At 43.4% G+C, this 17,413-nt stretch overlaps 1 protein-coding gene across 15 annotated transcripts in view; it reads left to right on the forward strand.

The window, feature by feature from the left end:
• plecb (plectin b) overlaps positions 1-17,413 on the forward strand; it is a 114,555-nt gene that overhangs the window by 66,903 nt on the left and 30,239 nt on the right. For 8 of the 15 annotated variants that reach the window (XM_080768887.1, XM_080768885.1, XM_080768884.1 and 5 more), the window contains exons 3-12: positions 3,528-3,542; positions 4,359-4,448; positions 6,434-6,511; positions 6,697-6,789; positions 8,144-8,310; positions 12,286-12,401; positions 12,974-13,089; positions 14,180-14,299; positions 15,944-16,039; positions 16,597-16,724. In XM_080768887.1, the coding sequence (XP_080625013.1) occupies positions 3,528-3,542; positions 4,359-4,448; positions 6,434-6,511; positions 6,697-6,789; positions 8,144-8,310; positions 12,286-12,401; positions 12,974-13,089; positions 14,180-14,299; positions 15,944-16,039; positions 16,597-16,724 (1,019 nt within the window). The remainder of the gene's footprint in view (positions 1-3,527; positions 3,543-4,358; positions 4,449-6,433; positions 6,512-6,696; positions 6,790-8,143; positions 8,311-12,285; positions 12,402-12,973; positions 13,090-14,179; positions 14,300-15,943; positions 16,040-16,596; positions 16,725-17,413) is intronic. The other 7 variants (XM_080768888.1, XM_080768886.1, XM_080768891.1 and 4 more) reach the window with 1 other exon arrangement.

Below are 17,413 nucleotides of genomic sequence, written 5' to 3' on the forward strand. Positions count from 1 at the left end.
AAATTTAAAAGTTTTCAAATAAATGTAGTGGAGTAAAAGTAAAAGTATCAGAAATGGGAACTACTCAAGTAAAGTACAGATACCTCCAAATTGTACTTAAAGTGCAGTACTCGAGTAAATGTACTTAGTTACTTTACACCACTGCTATTCAGCTGGTTACCAGGGAGACACAATATTATGCCACCGCGGTGGGATCCCCCCCGTCGGGCTCCTGAAAAGTTCACACTCTTAACACTGTTGATTGTTTTGAGTCTCGGGTCAGTACAATCTGTAGAGCAGGCTCTGACCCACACACGCCTAAGAAGTGTCTGTGTGGGAGTGCAGTGATTACCCACAGGGAAGTCCCCCACCGCACGCACACACACGCACACTTACACATAGTATATGTGTGAGGACCTCAAAATGTGTAACCCCCAACCAACCCTAAGTAACCTTGCCGAGCCATGAGGCCCATAGGGGCAGGAGCCTATACATCTCCTGTTTCTGTAGCGTGAGGCAGCTTGATGTACAAGTAAAGTACACCCCCTGGACATGACGCTAGTATGTCGCAGGGACATTCCCCCCAATCCAACCCTTGATGCTGAGTGTCAAGCAGGGAGGCACTGGGTCCTTGGTATGACCCGGCCGGGGATTGAAGTTGAACCCCGACCTCCCAGTCTCAGGGCGGACACTCTAACCACAACAAGGCCACTGAGCTGGTTCAACCAAGCCTAAAGCCAGAGTTATTCTGAAAATAACCGATCTACAAGCTCACAACGCATCGCAGCACGCTCTGCTTTTCCGTAGAGCATGCTATTTTGGGCGTATGACGCCGGCTCACAGCTAAGTATAAGTTAGGCAGACCACCAACCCCTAAACCTAACCTCTAAATGCCTAATCCTAACCCCAAAGCCATGTGAATATTTTCCTAATTATAAGCTTAACTCTAAAATCTTTATTGTAACCATAAAACAATAACCAGAAGAAAAAAATCTTCACGATGTCTATTTCTCAAACTCTACTTTTCTGTACTTGTGAGAACATTTGACCCTCACAAGATAGTAAAGCTACCAACAACACACACAAACTTGCACGCACGCATTATATCGCTTCACGTTTGAAAGGCCCTTAAGTCACATTATTGTCCCACACTTAGCCAGTAGCATTGTGCTGTGAAGCGGGAGGCTTACCAGAGGACCCGCCTGTCATCGGCTGATCGACTGTGTGTAAACTGTCCGTCACCACTCCTCTCCTCTCACCTACCTCACTTACCGGCCCAGAACTCTGGGCTGAAAGGCGGCCAATCTATCACACTGGAGTCACATCGATGGTGGTATAGGGGTCGGCGACAGGGGTGGGTCAATTGTAACAAGCCAAACAGCTCACTCTGGAGCTTCTCATTAGAGAATGAAAAATCATCCCCGCAAAACACACATGGTCCCTCCTCCCTCACCCCATGTAAAAATACCCACGGCCTGTATCATTTTGTCCTCCGGAGAAAGAAACTCCCACTGGCAGGCTTAAACCATTAGGGGCCTCCTCGTCATTCGCCATCGTCGCTTGAAAGACATTCAACTGTTTTAGAAATGAATGGAACAAGCATACAGCAGCACAAAGAGAGCATTTTCCTTCCAACAAACGCATGCAGCGCTAACATATTCTATTCCTGATATAAGTGAACGCTCTCCCCCTCTTCTGTGTGATTCTTGTGAGTCACAGACATCTGGGTTCACTTAGCTCCCTCTGAAAAGGCAGATTCAGGTCTGGGTGCATAGTGAATTGGTCAACATTTGCACATGTGCTGCACAGACTGGTTGCATGCTGTACAATATGTCTCTGCCAGGCCTAAACTATGTTGTATAGTTCCATGTTAAAATAGGCTGCCACTGTACATGAAAATAGCACATACGATGTATACATAATGAGTAAAATCCTCTGTGGAAATGTGTGCACAATAATTGAACAGGGACAGGAAGGCAATATCCTTGGCAGCAGGGACAGTGTTGTAAAAAGCCAGCTCCTCCTCCTTGATGGGAAACTGATGGTTTTATTGGCTGGCTCAACGGGGGCCAGTCCTGGGTGGGTGCAGCTAGAAGGAGCTATAATGGGTGGTTTCCCCCTTGCAGAATCTTATTGCAGGAGACAGAGGGAGAGAAGGCAGGCAGGAGCTTTTATGCAACGTTATGCAAAAGCACTTCACTTGTTGTCTGTGCAGATGGCAGAATTATGCAGCAATATACAACATACCGTACCTACTATACCTAGCATGGATAGTTAAGTAGAATTATGTAATTCCAATAAAGTAGCGTGTTATGTTGCCATGCATACACACTGCCCACCACACAGAGACCTCTGAGTGACCTGTGCAGCTTAATTATGAAGTGTTTTGTTTTGATTCACAGTGCAGTTCCCAAACTTCCCATGTGTCTGTGCCGTGGTCTGACCGTGATGAAGGGTTATCAGGCTTTTCACCATGAAAGCCTTATTGTATACTTCGTCATATGACGGAGACGCATGCCGAAAATACTGCTAGCCAATGTGAGCACACAAGGCTGTCAGGTTTTCACCTTGGCACCTGGGCAACAACAAAGACAGTTCAAATTAGGCTTATATAATTGGGTCTTTTACACAATAATTGTAGCAGCGTGACATTACTTAGTTGCCAGCCAAAACAATGTGACTGCAATCATGTGGATCACACAAGCACCTTGTTCAAAGAGAAAACAAGTCTTGGTGAGACTGACAGAAGTTCAATGGCAACGTGTAGGAAATCCCACTTGAAATACCATCATGGAGTAACTAGTTGTGATATCAGCTCAAAGGATCAATTCTCAAATAGTATACCATATAGTACAATACTAGTGCAAACAGGCAACACACCTATATTGATTTGATAGTAATTATGCCATTGTAATAGTAACTGGGAGTGTTTTGTATGTGTAAACAGTGACCCCTCGTGGTCAAAGGGCTCTTTACATAAGAAAAACAAAACTGTTATCCTTGACAGGAGTGAGTTACTGTCAGCAGTGTTACTGTATGATGTTTTTTGGAAAACGGTGCCAACATAAATGAATCACTGTTACAAAGTACATTTGCGTTCATGCCTCTTTAGTGCAGAGAATGAATATACCACATGGACATGGCACAAGACAAATGTATCTCAAGGTCTGCACAAGGTCTTAGGTAAGGATTTAGAAGGCATTTTTAGGCCTCAGTCCTAAATGGGCTAGAATTTACCTTTCGGAGGCTCTGGTCAACTAAGTATATATTCAGGTGGTTCTTTATACTATTTCTGTTTTCAATCAGGTTTTCAATTTAATGGTCCCATTTATACACTATAGTACCAACAATGATCCCACCGCTGTTCTAATACAATTCTCTCAAATTGTCATACTTCCGTTCATGCTCATTGACTTTCATCAACCTCTTCTGTTTCTCCCTCCCTCGCTCTCTCATTCCTTTCTGTCTTTTTTCTTTTCCATTTTATGATCCATCATTCCTCATTTCTCCGTCTCTCATCCTTCCTTCTTCCTCTCCACTCCACCCAGCATCGGAGAGCAGAGGTAGGTACTCCATCAGGACTGTCTGTACCTCAGTGATTGTCTATAGTGGTGTGTGTGGCGAGTATCTGATTCTGCATGTAGCCCACAGTCCCTGCGGCTCTGCCAGCTGTTCGCTCCCCAACCACCATGAATCATCTCCTTCTCTGTCACTGCACCATTCCACATCTCTCTCTCCCTCCTTTGTCTGTTACCACATACATGCAACAGCACCTTTTGTATTAAGGCAGAAACCACCCTATTTCGACCGCTGAGTCAATATGCATGCCAACAAAATAATAAAAGCCAAGAAATTAAATTGAAATAACTGCATTAAAGGTTATGTTTGTACGCTGTGTGCTTTTGCACTGTGGTTATTTGTGTGGAGACTAGCCATCAGCTTTGAAGTTTTACTGTTCTGTTTTTTATTAGGAGAACCATCTATCTATCAGCTGTCAGGCTTGTGGCTGCAGCATTCTCCAAACGGACAGGAACTTTGTTCGGCGTCAGTCGACGCCAACAAAGCTTTGAAAGGCACTGGCGAAGTTCTAAGTTCTTGTTGAGTTGGAGTATGCAGCAGCCTATAGAGCAGCAGGCATCACACAGAGTGATGGGCTCTTGACTGCTCGCAGCTATACATTCCTGACCTGTGTAGAATTGTACCGATGGAGATGGTTCTCCGAAGGAACATGTACTGTAGCGTTAGCAATTACATAATGTTTGGAGAAACAGTCCTATTCATTATGGTGCAGCTATTATCCTAATTTATGAGCTCTCCATCGCGGGAGCATTTATCATGTTAAAACTCAGTCCAACTCTTCCTCTCCTTTCTCCTGCCAGGCACAGCGTCACGTGACTGACCTGTATGAAGACCTGAGGGATGGACACAACCTGATCTCTCTACTGGAGGTCCTCTCTGGGGAGACGCTGGTGAGTGGACCTGAACGTTGACCCTGCCCGCTTCAAGCTCTGCCTCTGCTACTGTACCTCAACCTTTTAACCTCCAAAACCAAGCCTTAATCCTGATTGATCTATTTGGTTGCCATAGGGATGGCATATGGAATATAATCCCTGTGGCAACACAACGTAGTCGGTCGCATCCAAGTTATCAATCAAAAGCTCAAATTGAGCCAAATCTTGCCAACTAAGCATAATAAAACAAAATCTTGCCAAGCTAAACATAACAGGACATGGTTGAGAAACGACCTGGTTTGACAACTGAACTCTTCAGTCTAATGTCTTTGTGTTCTCCAATAACAACACCTATCTTAAAAGATAGTTCCATACCTTATTTATTCTTTTAATGATTAAAATCTAAAGGCTTGCAGAACAAACATCTAATTAGATTGCTGGTGTTCTATAACACAAACACCATTGGGTTCAGACCTCTAAGCTGTAAAACCCTCAGTGTTATGTTAACTCATTAAGAGATACTGAGTGTGTACAATTTACACTCTGAGTTGAATTAACACTCAGGATTTAGCAGTTTACAGATGCCTGGCTGTGCTGCCGTATCGCTCTGCTAATATACCAGCTCTGCTCGTCTTCCTGACACCTCCATAACTCCATTAACCCCACTTTGGCTTTCTCTCTCCCTCTGAACTCTGTGCTCTTTCTGTCTGGTGCCTGGTTCTCCTCCGCCCCGGCCTCCTTCTCCTCTTCTTCCTTGTGTATGCCTCTTTGCCCTCTTTCTCTCTCTCTCTCGTGTATGCTGAACGTTTCCGTGTGGCCTTTGCCTCCTCTCTTTGCACTGCTCTTGCTGGGGCTAGCCGAGGGAGAAAGACGTGGTCAGAAGCTTGCGGTTGGTGAGTGGGTGTACTTAGCCACCTCTTTTTGTGCACTGACTTGGCCGTGCATAGTGAGTGTGACATGATTTTTGCGTTGTGGCTTTCTGGCTTCTCAAAATGTCATTTTGCCTGCTCCTTCATTTAAAACTCTCTGTCGTTAACATGCTTGCAAACCATCTAGTTGCTGGTTATAAACACATTTCATTTTTCGCATTACAGAACCGATTGACATTTGTTTGATAATTAGCTTGTGTCTTTTGTTCCACACTCTAATCCTCATTACATCTTGGTTCAATTACAGTTTTATAACAAAAAAAAATGTTATATTTACACAGTTCTGCATTACTGTAAGATAAGCATTTTCTTTTACCTGGGTCTAAAATGACCTAGCTAATAACTAATCATGTTATTGGCTCTGCCATTCCATGATAACACACCCCCTTCATTATTTTTGCTGTAATTTACAGTAATCAATTATTTCCATTATGTTCTTTTTTTAAACTCCCATCATTGTCATGGTGAACAACTGGTTTGCGATGCACAATATTGTCGTTTTGGCTGATTGACATTGATACTGATTACTGATCGCAGTATACTTTAGTTTGGTATTAAACAATTGTGTATTTTCCCTTCTCACGTGACTGAAGTTGAACAGTCATTGCAAATGGCACATTCTTTGTCACTTTGTGGTTCTCGAGGCGACACACTCACTCACAAGCCCACCGAGATTTTGTGCATTTATAGAAGGATTGTCGGTCAACATCGATATGATGATGCCTATATCGCACATCCCTAACGAAAACAATATGATTTGAGACTACATAATAGAATTTTACCAATTAGAGATGCTAGTCTCTAGTCTACACTCTACACTGTCTACAGCATCTCTATGGGCAAATTCTAGATCAAAATGTAGGCCCATTCTTTGTTTGACAGATCTGTGAGATTCACCAGTCATTTATGTTGGTCTTTCTATCCGTTTTTCTTCATCATTTTGGTTTCCCCCAGTTACAGTAGGTTAACCATCCCCCATTCAGAACACTAGAGGATCCTTCCTGATGATGGTATCACTCCATCCTGCCTATCATGTTTCTAAAGTTATCTCCTGTTGTCCTCTTGTCTCTCTAGCCCAGGGAAAAGGGCCGCATGAGATTCCACAAACTACAAAATGTACAGATAGCACTGGACTTCCTGAGACATCGGCAGGTATGATGAAGTATTATATACCTCCTTAACTCTTGAGTGTATACAAAGGTAACCAAATGGATGGACCCATAATGATCTTCCAGAGTTACAAATGGATATATTTAAATTTTACATTTTTACTTTGCATGATGATCTCTGTCTTGGCATTTGGCTTCATTCTACATTATCTTATGCGTCTCTCCCAGGTCAAGCTGGTGAACATCAGAAACGACGACATCGCAGATGGGAACCCCAAGCTGACCCTGGGTCTGATCTGGACCATCATCCTCCACTTCCAGGTCTCCTACTCTGTCAGTGTTATAGGTTCCATTCCCATTATAGCCGCCAACCCCTCCGTCTCCGACCGGGATCTCCACTTCCAACCAATCTGAAGGGATTCTGTGATTATCTTTCACTAAGAGATTCAGCGGTTATCTTTCACTAAGGGAATCAGTGGTTATCTTTCACTAAGAGATTCAGCGGTTATCTTTCACTAAGGGAATCAGTGGTTATCTTTCACTCTCCTTGTTCACTTGATAATCTAATGAACCCTTTCCTTATCAGAGTTTAAAACCACCATAAGAGATACAGTACTAAAAGATCAAGTGATTAATCGCTCTAAATCATGGAGATTAGCGACGTGGACATACAGTTTATAATGGTGCCCTGCAGAGCCATTTTTATAGAACATGAGTCAATAGTTGTGAGGATATGAGTCAGGCTGTCGCTGGCGCCCACTGCATGGGAAGGGCGTGTCAGGGTTACAGTAGAGCTCCTGAAATCCAACACTACAGGCCATTTTGATCTCGCAGCTCAGCGCAGCCAAGCTTCTCTTCCTCACTATGCCCTCTGAGCTGCCTGGCAGTTATCCCAATCTTCTGTGCCAGCCGCACCCTCCCTAGTCGCCAGTCAAATGATTCCAAGAGAAATGAAGGAGGGATCTGACTGGTCGGGTGAAGCTAAAGGACCATTGTGTTCCCACAGATACACCACCAACGGGGTTCCCTTGAAACAAGAAGGAGGGTGGTGGGGTCTGTTCTATGGGAAACTAGCAGTGCAGTGGTTGGCTGGTGGTGACTCATGGAGCCTTGCAGCTCATCTGAGAGATCTAGGGTGGGGCTATCCTGGATGGAAGATTTCAATCATAAACACACACAAAACAGTGGCCACAGCCATCCAAAACTCAAGGGAAGCTCAGTCGGCTATGACTCACCTTCATGCTTAACCATTCCCAAACTCCCCCAAATGAAATCAGTAATCTGGATGCATTTACACAGAGGCATCTTCCCAGGCCACAGCAGACAGAAGTCCTGTGACCCAAATCAGAAGCAGTCTTCATGTCAATGAGCTCTGATGTTGCGTATTCATGGTCCAATTAGACAGGTCAGAGCAGCACAGAAAGCCTCTACACGCCATAGAATAATTATGTGTGCGCTCTCACTTTCTTCTTCTTGGCTAATATGTAAATATTGATTACTTCTCCACTTGGGATTGACACTCTTTCAATCAAAGTTCTATAGAATATGGTTGGGATTCAACTCAAAGTCCAGCTCGATCCTCATTTCCTCTAATTAATCATTTATTTTTCCACATTATTCTAAGCATCTCGCACGTCATTTTATCTAACTTTATCTCTGAAACCGTTCCCCTTAGATCTCGGACATCCAGATCAATGGCCAGTCAGATGACATGACAGCCAAGGAGAAGCTGTTACTGTGGTCCCAGAGGATGACGGAGGAGTACCAGGGCATCCGATGCGACAACTTCACCACCAGCTGGAGGGACGGCAAGCTCTTCAACGCTGTCATACACAAGCACCAGTGAGTGGTCAATTTACCATTGGCTATAGTAGTATAGTTTGCATGTTTATCGCCTGGATTTTACATTTTTCCGCAAGAGTAGCCAAACATGTATTCCATATGGGAATCCCCTCAAGAAAAGTGCGATATTAGGTTTCTATAGGCATCAAGCAGGGCTACTCTGCTACAATCACCCTCCTTTGACCTGAAAGTCCCCAAAGTAACCACGTGGATCCATTTCAAACTCAGATCTCCCACGTGGGAAACCAAACTATCTACCTCTCAGCCAAAGAGGGAGCTTTTCCATGTCCAGTTGTCCACCACTATGAGCGAAATGTTTACTCGGTTCACTAAGTCTGTTACCTCAAAGTATTGTTTCCTGTTGTACTCTTCTGGGCTCTGAAATGTGTGCTCGATATCTCTACTCGCCTTTTGGGCAGTCTCTGTTTCCTGGGAAACTGCAGGCTCTCTGTTAAATCCTTGGGCCCCTCAATCACTGACTTAAAAAAGTTGTGAAATGAATCATCTGACCTCTGCTGCTCAATAATAGCTTGCTTTGCAGTGACAGCACTCTGGCTGTCTCATAGCATTGTGTCAGTGCCTAGGACATTTCAGTGGCTGTATTTGATACTGTATTTGAACAATATTTCATCACAGTGGTATAAGCACAGAGTAATTGTCAGTGATTGAATTTAAAGTGCTAGTACTGTCAATGTCAATCATGTTGGACAGAGGGTTTGCAGGTTTTGGGTTTCATTTTGGTTTTAGTGTCTATATGCATGGTTTGATTTGGGGATTACGTGATTACCCTTATTTCACCATTGTCCAATGCATCTCAAATCACAATTCTTTTCTGAGCATCTTAAAAGGCATACATTTTGGCAGCCAAACAATACATTAATATAGCTGTGGGATTGTGCACTTTAAAGCTTACAATTCAATACAATACAATACCCCATTGTATGCCTTCCCTCTGCGTACCCCAGGCAATACAATATATTGCACCTTGTCAAAATCCATTTAGCACAGTGAAAACTTTATATATAGTTGATGGCAAATCTAAAAGACCAATAAATTGTGTGTCATCCACCCAGTGAAGCACACTGACAAGCTCTTTGATAACCTTTAAAGACTTGAGGGTTGTTGGCATCTATGGCAACATTGCAACACCCATCGCAAAACTGAGAAAAGTTAGCTGTTTCACTCGCATCTCTCTACTGACACCCTCTGGTTCACATGTAACTGGCTTCCTTCGAGCTGCGTTGCCTGCTATGCTAGTTTTCTGTGCCATAAGCATCTGAGCCACATACTTCGTGCTGCTTGCAGCTGTACAGAGTATGTAACTTAAATGTAAGTAAAGCAAGTTTTCAGTTTTGAAAAAAACTGATTCCAGTTTTTTTTAATACTCCCCAGGCCTGTGATAGCACAACAGTGACACTGCATGCAGTAAAGTGTCCTCCTTTTATCACACAATGTCAGACAGTTAAAGCCTTTTATTCATCCACTGATACTGAAATTGTGTTGCTCGTGGTGAAGGCAGCACTGTACCTTTTAGGTCCAGACCCAGTACTGTACCGTTTCGGTCCAGACCCAGTACTGTACCTTTTAGGTCCAGACCCGGTACTATACCTTTTTGGTTTCTTTCAGCACAACATGGTCATTTGGTTGATGTGACTTTGTACACTTTGTATAGATCCCTGCAGTGCTAACTTGAACTGTTGTACTCAGTAGTGTGGTTTCCAGGGGGAGGAGGGCAGGTAGCCACAGCTTGGCTACCTTTCTGACACTGGCAGGTATGCAGGAGTTTGTCTTGGCAAAATGTGGCATGATTGTGACTGTGAGCCGTATCCCTGCTTTCAGTAGTGTGCCTGATAGTACAGGCCCCATTCTGCCTCAGTAAGTCATGAATTCATGCATTCATGTCAACCTGACAAGCCCTTAGGCTAGGAATACCACCTGCAGTGGGTGTTGCCACTTATAATCCGTGACTTTACTTTATATTTTTCTCATAGAGTTGCTCGAAAATATCACAAGTCGTGGTTTGGGCTTGTTTTAAAAATATAATTGCTTGTTTGGAAAATTTAACAAGCGACTTTATTTCTTTGACATTTTGTGGTATGTTTTCCCCAACGAGTGACAATCTGCCTGCTAGTCTAATGATATCCCCCAAATCCCCATGCAACTCTATATATTTTTTATTATTATGAATATGCAACCATAATAGTGTTGACCTGTTTTGGGATTCTTTTTGGAGGTGAGGTTGCTTATCTGCCTCAAGAGTTGGAGCATACAGTCTTTGGAGCATACAGTCTGGTGCAGTATGCACAATCACAATACGTTATAAATATGTAATGGCTTTGAATGTACATTCAAAGCCAATAAAGATTATGTTTTATTGACATCAAATAGCCATTGTCTCTGAGCTGGCCTTGCATTTCAAAGGTGGGTTAGTGGCTAACTCGTGGACACTACCGAGGACTCTAGAAGTGCAATCGTTAAACTATGTGTGGTTTTGTTTTGGAGTCAACATACTATAAAGAGGTAGAAAGAGATACCTGCAGGGGCAGGTTCCATTAAACCTGAGCATGTACCTGCAATAGAGAGAGAGAGAGAGAGAGAGAGAGAGAGAGAGAGAGAGGCATTAATCCAGGGGAGGTGTGGTTACCTTTTCCTTGGGTTGTATTCAGGTCACGCTAGCACAGCATTATGTTATAATTTCTACATTTTCACGTGCAGAGCTCAAACCCTGGTCCTGGGGATGGGGAGGCTTGCAGAGTCCTTTTGTTTACGGAGAACTTTAATTGCCAGCGGTCACCGAAATGTTCAGCCTGAAGAAGAAGTTGAAATCCAAGAAACGGAGTGTCAGCTCGACTGGCAGCGTCTCGGACTCTGTGAGTGATCTGGACGATCGGGTGGTCATGCTCTGTGAAGATGGCCCCTCGAGATGCTCGTCCTGGGAGTCGGATCGGGGCTCTCTGAGCCCAGGGTCGCCCCGCGGCGGCAGTGTGTTCCACTCAGGGGACCACCAACTAAGTGGTGGATGGAACTCTTCTAACTTAAGCGGGAGAGAGCGCAGCGGCAGCTCCTCCAGACCAGAGAGGCAGTTCTATGTCCGGGAAGTGAGGCTGATGGAGTGTCCTCCCTTTCATGGAGACCACTATGCCGCCTGCTCTACGCGACGTGGCAGAGAGCTGTACGGCTGTTCAATTTGTTTATCTCCTTTAGCCTATTCTGTACTGCTGTTTAACGCATCTAAAGAAAAGAGGGAAACAAGGATAGCCTGGAGTAGCCTGAAGGTGTGGTTAGTTGCCAGTAAAGAACATGCAGTTCTGGTTATCGTGTAGCTGCTCTTTGCATGGCAGTGCTTTGATACTCGGCTTTTGTTAGATGCACTGAAATGCCCAAAGGAGTCAGTGTACACCTTGATGTGAAAATAGATCCGGTACAAGCATTCTTCTACTGTAGCGTGTCTCCAACAAAACCATGGGGCAGAGGCAGTAAGCGCGGCTAACCTCAAACAACACATGGCCAGTGGTTTCAACATCATGCTACATGAGTGAAAAGGCATGGAGGTAGTTGGCTAGAGCAATTTAGATTGACAGTGTTTGTGTTGGTGCCTGGGGTGTAGCCATTTGCTTTTTTATGTGATTAAACTAATAAATGGCTCAACTCAGTTTTCATGACATTACACAGAGAATAGCCAATAGTGTACTATTGTACTGGAGGTGTGACTTTGACTGTGCAGATTTTTGTTAATTTCCAAAATATTAGAAACTTTGGACATGCCCAAATTTGTGTCGCCAGATTGACAGTGGTTAAACTGGCACAATAATCGCATTACATTTAAATTGAATGGAATATGTATTAATATTGTGTTTAATATACACAATAAATCTTTCCTTACCACCAGAGCTACTTTAACCGTATCTCCAGATATACTTTGCTGCATATTGGTGCTGACTGACAATCCCTGTGTGTGTGTTTGCCTTACTATAGGCCCAGACTGATTGACATGAGCAAAGTGTACCGTCAGACCAACCTGGAGAACCTGGAGCATGCCTTCAACGTGGCCGAGAGAGACCTGGGAGTGACGCGTCTGCTAGACCCCGAGGGTAAGGCTTCAAATTTGACTAATTCTAACAGATTTTGACAGATGTGGAGTAGACGACACACTTTCCCCAAAAAGGGATACCAGGGTTAACGTGCATTGCCTTAATCCCCAAAGATTCAGTCTGACCAGAAGCAGGGATAAAAACATATCCCCTCATCGTCCCCCTGCAGCTGTTTGAATCCACACAGTATAGTCCTCAGGAAGGGAGTTAGCAGAACACTGAGGAGTTTACTGTGCATTGTGTTCTAGCTTCTAATTACATTTTGAAGAACATGAAATGCTAAATCCATAATTACTAAAGTGAATAACATGTGTGGAACATTAATTTGCACCCGTAAGGGTTGACGTGTGCACTTTTAGAGATAAATTAACAATCAGGATTCAGATTGTGTGTGTGTGTGTGGTGTGGTGTGGTGTGACCACTTAGAAGCTAATGCTGTTTGTTTGTGTGAGGGTAGCCGAGGCAATAATAACAACGATCAGTCATGTGTTCATTATGCACATTTAACAACTCTGCATAGTTTGTGATTGTTGATGTGTTGTTAACAGCATTACTTTCTGTGCTTCTCTCAGATGTGGACGTGCCACACCCCGACGAGAAGTCCATCATCACGTACGTGTCGTCTTTGTACGACGCCTTCCCTCGAATTCCTGACGCGCGCGGCGGTGCCGCCGCCTCCTCCTCCAATGTGAGTGACAGCTGCCACACTCACAGCTAACAGCATAATGCAACAAGCTACTGTTGCATTATACCCTGTAGTGTCCCTATTAGAAGTTTTCTAAATGTATACACATGTTTTGGTAATAGCAGATCTTATGAATCGCGACGTGGTGTGAGCTTGTAGATAGAGGGCTCCATCTTGCGCCTCCCTTATCCCTAAACTTATTTGCCATTTTTTTTACTATTTTGAAAATACATTTTAAATAATTCAACTAGCCAGCTATTTTAACTATTTTAAAGCAGCTTGGACTCCTCATGCATAGAAGGAGGCATGAGGTCAGTCCGCTGCCCCCCCAGGTTGGCGGGGCCCAGGATTACATTAGATAATTGGCACTGGGTGAAAAAACTGGGTTGCAAAATCGTGGGATAAAAATTATAGTAAAAAGAAAAATCAAATCAAATGTAAGCACACTGAACAGGCTTGGGACTGAGCCAGACAATGAGCTTTTGGACCTCATGACCCGAAGCTCACACAGCAATGGAAGTCCTGTGATCCCAAGTATGACAGGAAATTATCAGCCCTTCATGTTTTTCCTGTACTCTCTGCGGGACAGGGATAGACCCAGAATGTGTGTCATCGTCACTCACCTCTTCACACTATAATGGTTGTAAATGATAGTAGTGACTACTGCATTTACAGTTGTAAAGCAGCATGTTCAGTTATATAGCAGAATCTTTCTGTACTGATTCAGTGCAGCATTGAAAATTCATACACATGCACGCCGACAATGCACACACACATGCAATGAGAGAGAGATAGAAAACAAAAGTGACACTTTCTGTCTCTCTCAATTCAGTTGAATTCAATTCAATTAAAATGCGTTTATTGGCATTGGAAACATACATTTATATTGCCAAAGCAAGTGTGAATTATCTCTCTCTCTCTCTCTCTCTCGCCCCTGCCATTGCCCCCCATTCAGTCCCGCCTGTTTCTTGTCCTCTTATACAAGACCAGGGTTGTCGGTGTTCAATTGAGTTAGCGTGGTCGCCGTGGTGTGTGTGTGTGTGTGTGTGTGACTTAGCGTGAGACACTGTCGTCTCTGCTGTGTTTACTGCAGGCTCTGGAGATCCGCTGGCAGGAGTATTACGAGTTGGTGACCATCCTGCTGCAGTGGATCCGCCACCATGTCATGATCTTTGAGGAAAAGAAGTTCCCCACCAGCTTTGAGGAGATTGAGGTAGGAAACCACACGAATTACTGCTAGAGGTCGGAGTGTCTAAGTGTGTGTGTGTGTGTGACGGTGTGTGTGTGTGTGTGTGTGTGTGTGTGTGTGTGTGTAGCTGCTTACAATCAGAAAATCAAATCTTCCGTTAGTGGACAGTAAGTTACTTCATTAGGTGTTTATTACATTCTTCCACATACAAGAGATGTTATGCACAGCTCCTTTTTCTACTAAAAAGGTTAGCTGGAAGACAAAACGTAGTAACAGTTCCAGTTAACAGTGGAAATACAGTTTACAAGCTGATCAGCTATGCACAGGGTGGAGCATTGCAAAGACTATGAAAGTATAACGGTAAAGCAGGATTCCTATACTTCATTGTACAGTGGTGTCCCATGCCGAAATGTACATCTACAGTACTCACAAGCTCACAATGCATTGTGTGGATGTGATGCGTTGTGAGCTTTTTCATTGGGAAACAATTTATTTGTGGTGAAATCACACAATGATTTAGAAATATCTTTTATTTTTTTTACATCATTTTATCATTGATCTTTCTATTCAAATAATGAGGAATGCAGCATCATCAAAAGCAGAATGTTTATTATTTTAACACTCTTCCAGACAACAAAGTTTACAGCTTAGAGGTCAAACAAATTACATCTCTTTGATAATACAGTCGAACCAATTATGTTTGACTCGGTCATGGGAATACAGAAAGTACAGGTATAAGAGTTGAGATGAAAAACTATTTAGGTCCATAGTAATTATCCATAATTTATAAATTATAAGGGTCAGGACAGATGGGGCTTTTGGGGGACGGTGAGAATAAATTATGGACTTAATTGGTTCTTCGTTTCAACTCAGCGAAACTTAACTAACTTAGTTACTCAGCATCATGCAATCATCTCAATTAGGAGTTGTTTCAGGAGCCCTCGGAGTTGTTAACAGGAGCCCTCGTACAAGGTTTATTTGACTATGCATGCAACTCTTGGTACAACAGCACCTCAAAGGCACTTAAAACAAGGCTCCAGACTTCCCAAAACAAACTGGTCAGGCTCCTACTTGGCGTCACCCCCCGAACCAACCTCACCCCTGCCCACTTTGACAGGCTGGAATGGCTTAGGGTCGATGACAGAGTACAGCATTTTGCAATGGGTCTGGTCCACAAGATTCAAGATACCCATGTACCTGTCTAAATATTTCCTTAATGTTAACGAAGTCCACACCCACAACACCAGAGGGAGTGCAACAAACCATGTGCAACCCAGATTCGGCACAAACAAGGGAATAAATTATTCTCGCTCCTATGCCACCAAAATGTGGAACGCCCTACCAACAGTTATTAAGACATGTGAATCCCTTGACTCCTTCAAAACCGCTCTCAAAGAGCACCTACGGACGGCTGCAATTCGAAACTGGCCCCCGTAAAATCCGACTTTCACAGTGGACTAAAATATATACTGTATACTGTATTGTGTGTGTGTGTGTGTGTGTGTGTGTGTGTGTGTGTGTGTGTGTGTGTGTGTGTGTGTGTGTGTGTGTGTGTGTGTGTGTGTGTGTGTGTGTGTGTGTGTGTGCGTGTGTGTGTACTGTATGTAGAAGGTATACCATAATAGCATCAAGGAAGGAAAATGTTTAATGTAATCTTTCCCACTATAGATCCTGTGGCGTCAATTCTTGAAGTTCAAAGAGTCAGAACTGCCAACTAAGGAGGCTGACAAGCACCGGTCTAAACTTATCTTCCAGTCCTTTGAGGCAAGTCTTCTCTTCTCTTCTCTTCTCTTCTCTTCTCTTCTCTTCTCTTCTCTTCCTCTTCTCTTCTCTTCTCTTCTCTTCTCTTCTCTTCTCTTCTCTTCTCTTCTCTTCTCTTCTCTTCTCTTCTCTTCTCTTCTCTTCTCTTCTCTTCTCTTCTCTTCTCTTCTCTTCTCTCTCTTCTCTTCTCTTCTCTTCTCTTCTCTTCTCTTCTCTTCTCTTCTCTTCTCTTCTCTTCTCTTCTCTTCTCTTCTCTTCTCTTCTCTTCTCTTCTCTTCTCTTCTCTTCTCTTCTCTTCTCTTCTCTTCTCTTCTCTTCTCTTCTCTTCTCTTCTCTTCTCTTCTCTTCTCTTCTCTTCTCTTCTCTTCTCTTCTCTTCTCTTCTCTTCTCTTCTCTCTCTTCTCTTCTCTTCTCTTCTCTTCTCTTCTCTTCTCTTCTCTTCTCTCTTCTCTTCTCTTCTCCTCTCCTCTCCTCTCCTCTCCTCTCCTCTCCTCTCCTCTCCTCTCCTCTCCTCTTGTCCACAAATTAATGTTGACTTATGACATATTCACCCCCCACAGAGTGCAGTGCAGGCTGGCCAGGTGAAGGTCCCCCCCAGCTACCACCCCTTTGATGTGGAGAAGGAATGGGGTCTACTGCATGTGGCCATTCTTGAGAGAGAAAAGCTGCTCAGAACAGAATTTGAGAGGTGAGTAAAAGTAAAATTGCAGTAATGATATAACTTCTACTTGAGTGCTTCTAATACAATTAAATTAAGAAACAATGTCAGAGAAACAAATTATGCTTAATTACATCTGTCGGTGTTGCTATGAAGTAAATAGACTGCTGTCGCCAAGTAAATCAAACAAACAAAAACTAAAAAAGCACAGCTTAAATACTTTTTTATTAGTGGCATATGGCTTATTTAATCATTTTGTCTCTTGGTTGAGAGACAAAATGTGTATTGTCCTGATTGCATCAGGCAGTACTATGTAGAAATACTGTAGAAATAATACTAGTGTATGTCTCATACTGTAAATGGAGAAGATAAGCCATAGCAAACGTTGTGTTTATTGGGTAGTGCTGGTGGTGTGTTAGGCATGGCAACGTGCTGGTCCTTGTCACAAGATTGACCTGGTCATCTGGCACTCTTGAGTGGCTCGTTGATGGTGAAGCGACATGGAATGGCTGAACAAGCAGAATAAAGCATTGCCGTTGCAGAACTGAGACATTTGTCTCACTCAGGCCAGAGAGAATTACTAGGACACAGTGGGACTGTGAGAAGTACAGGGTCTCTCTTACCCGGAATAAACCGTACAGAAGAGGGTTGTACTGTGAGAGCCAAAATTGACCAGGAATAATTCTGAGTGAGCTGTATTAGGTTAGTAAAATTATAGA

This window comes from Protomyctophum bolini (genome assembly GCF_963924005.1).
Source record: "Protomyctophum bolini genome assembly, chromosome: 7".
NCBI lineage: Eukaryota > Metazoa > Chordata > Actinopteri > Myctophiformes > Myctophidae > Protomyctophum > Protomyctophum bolini.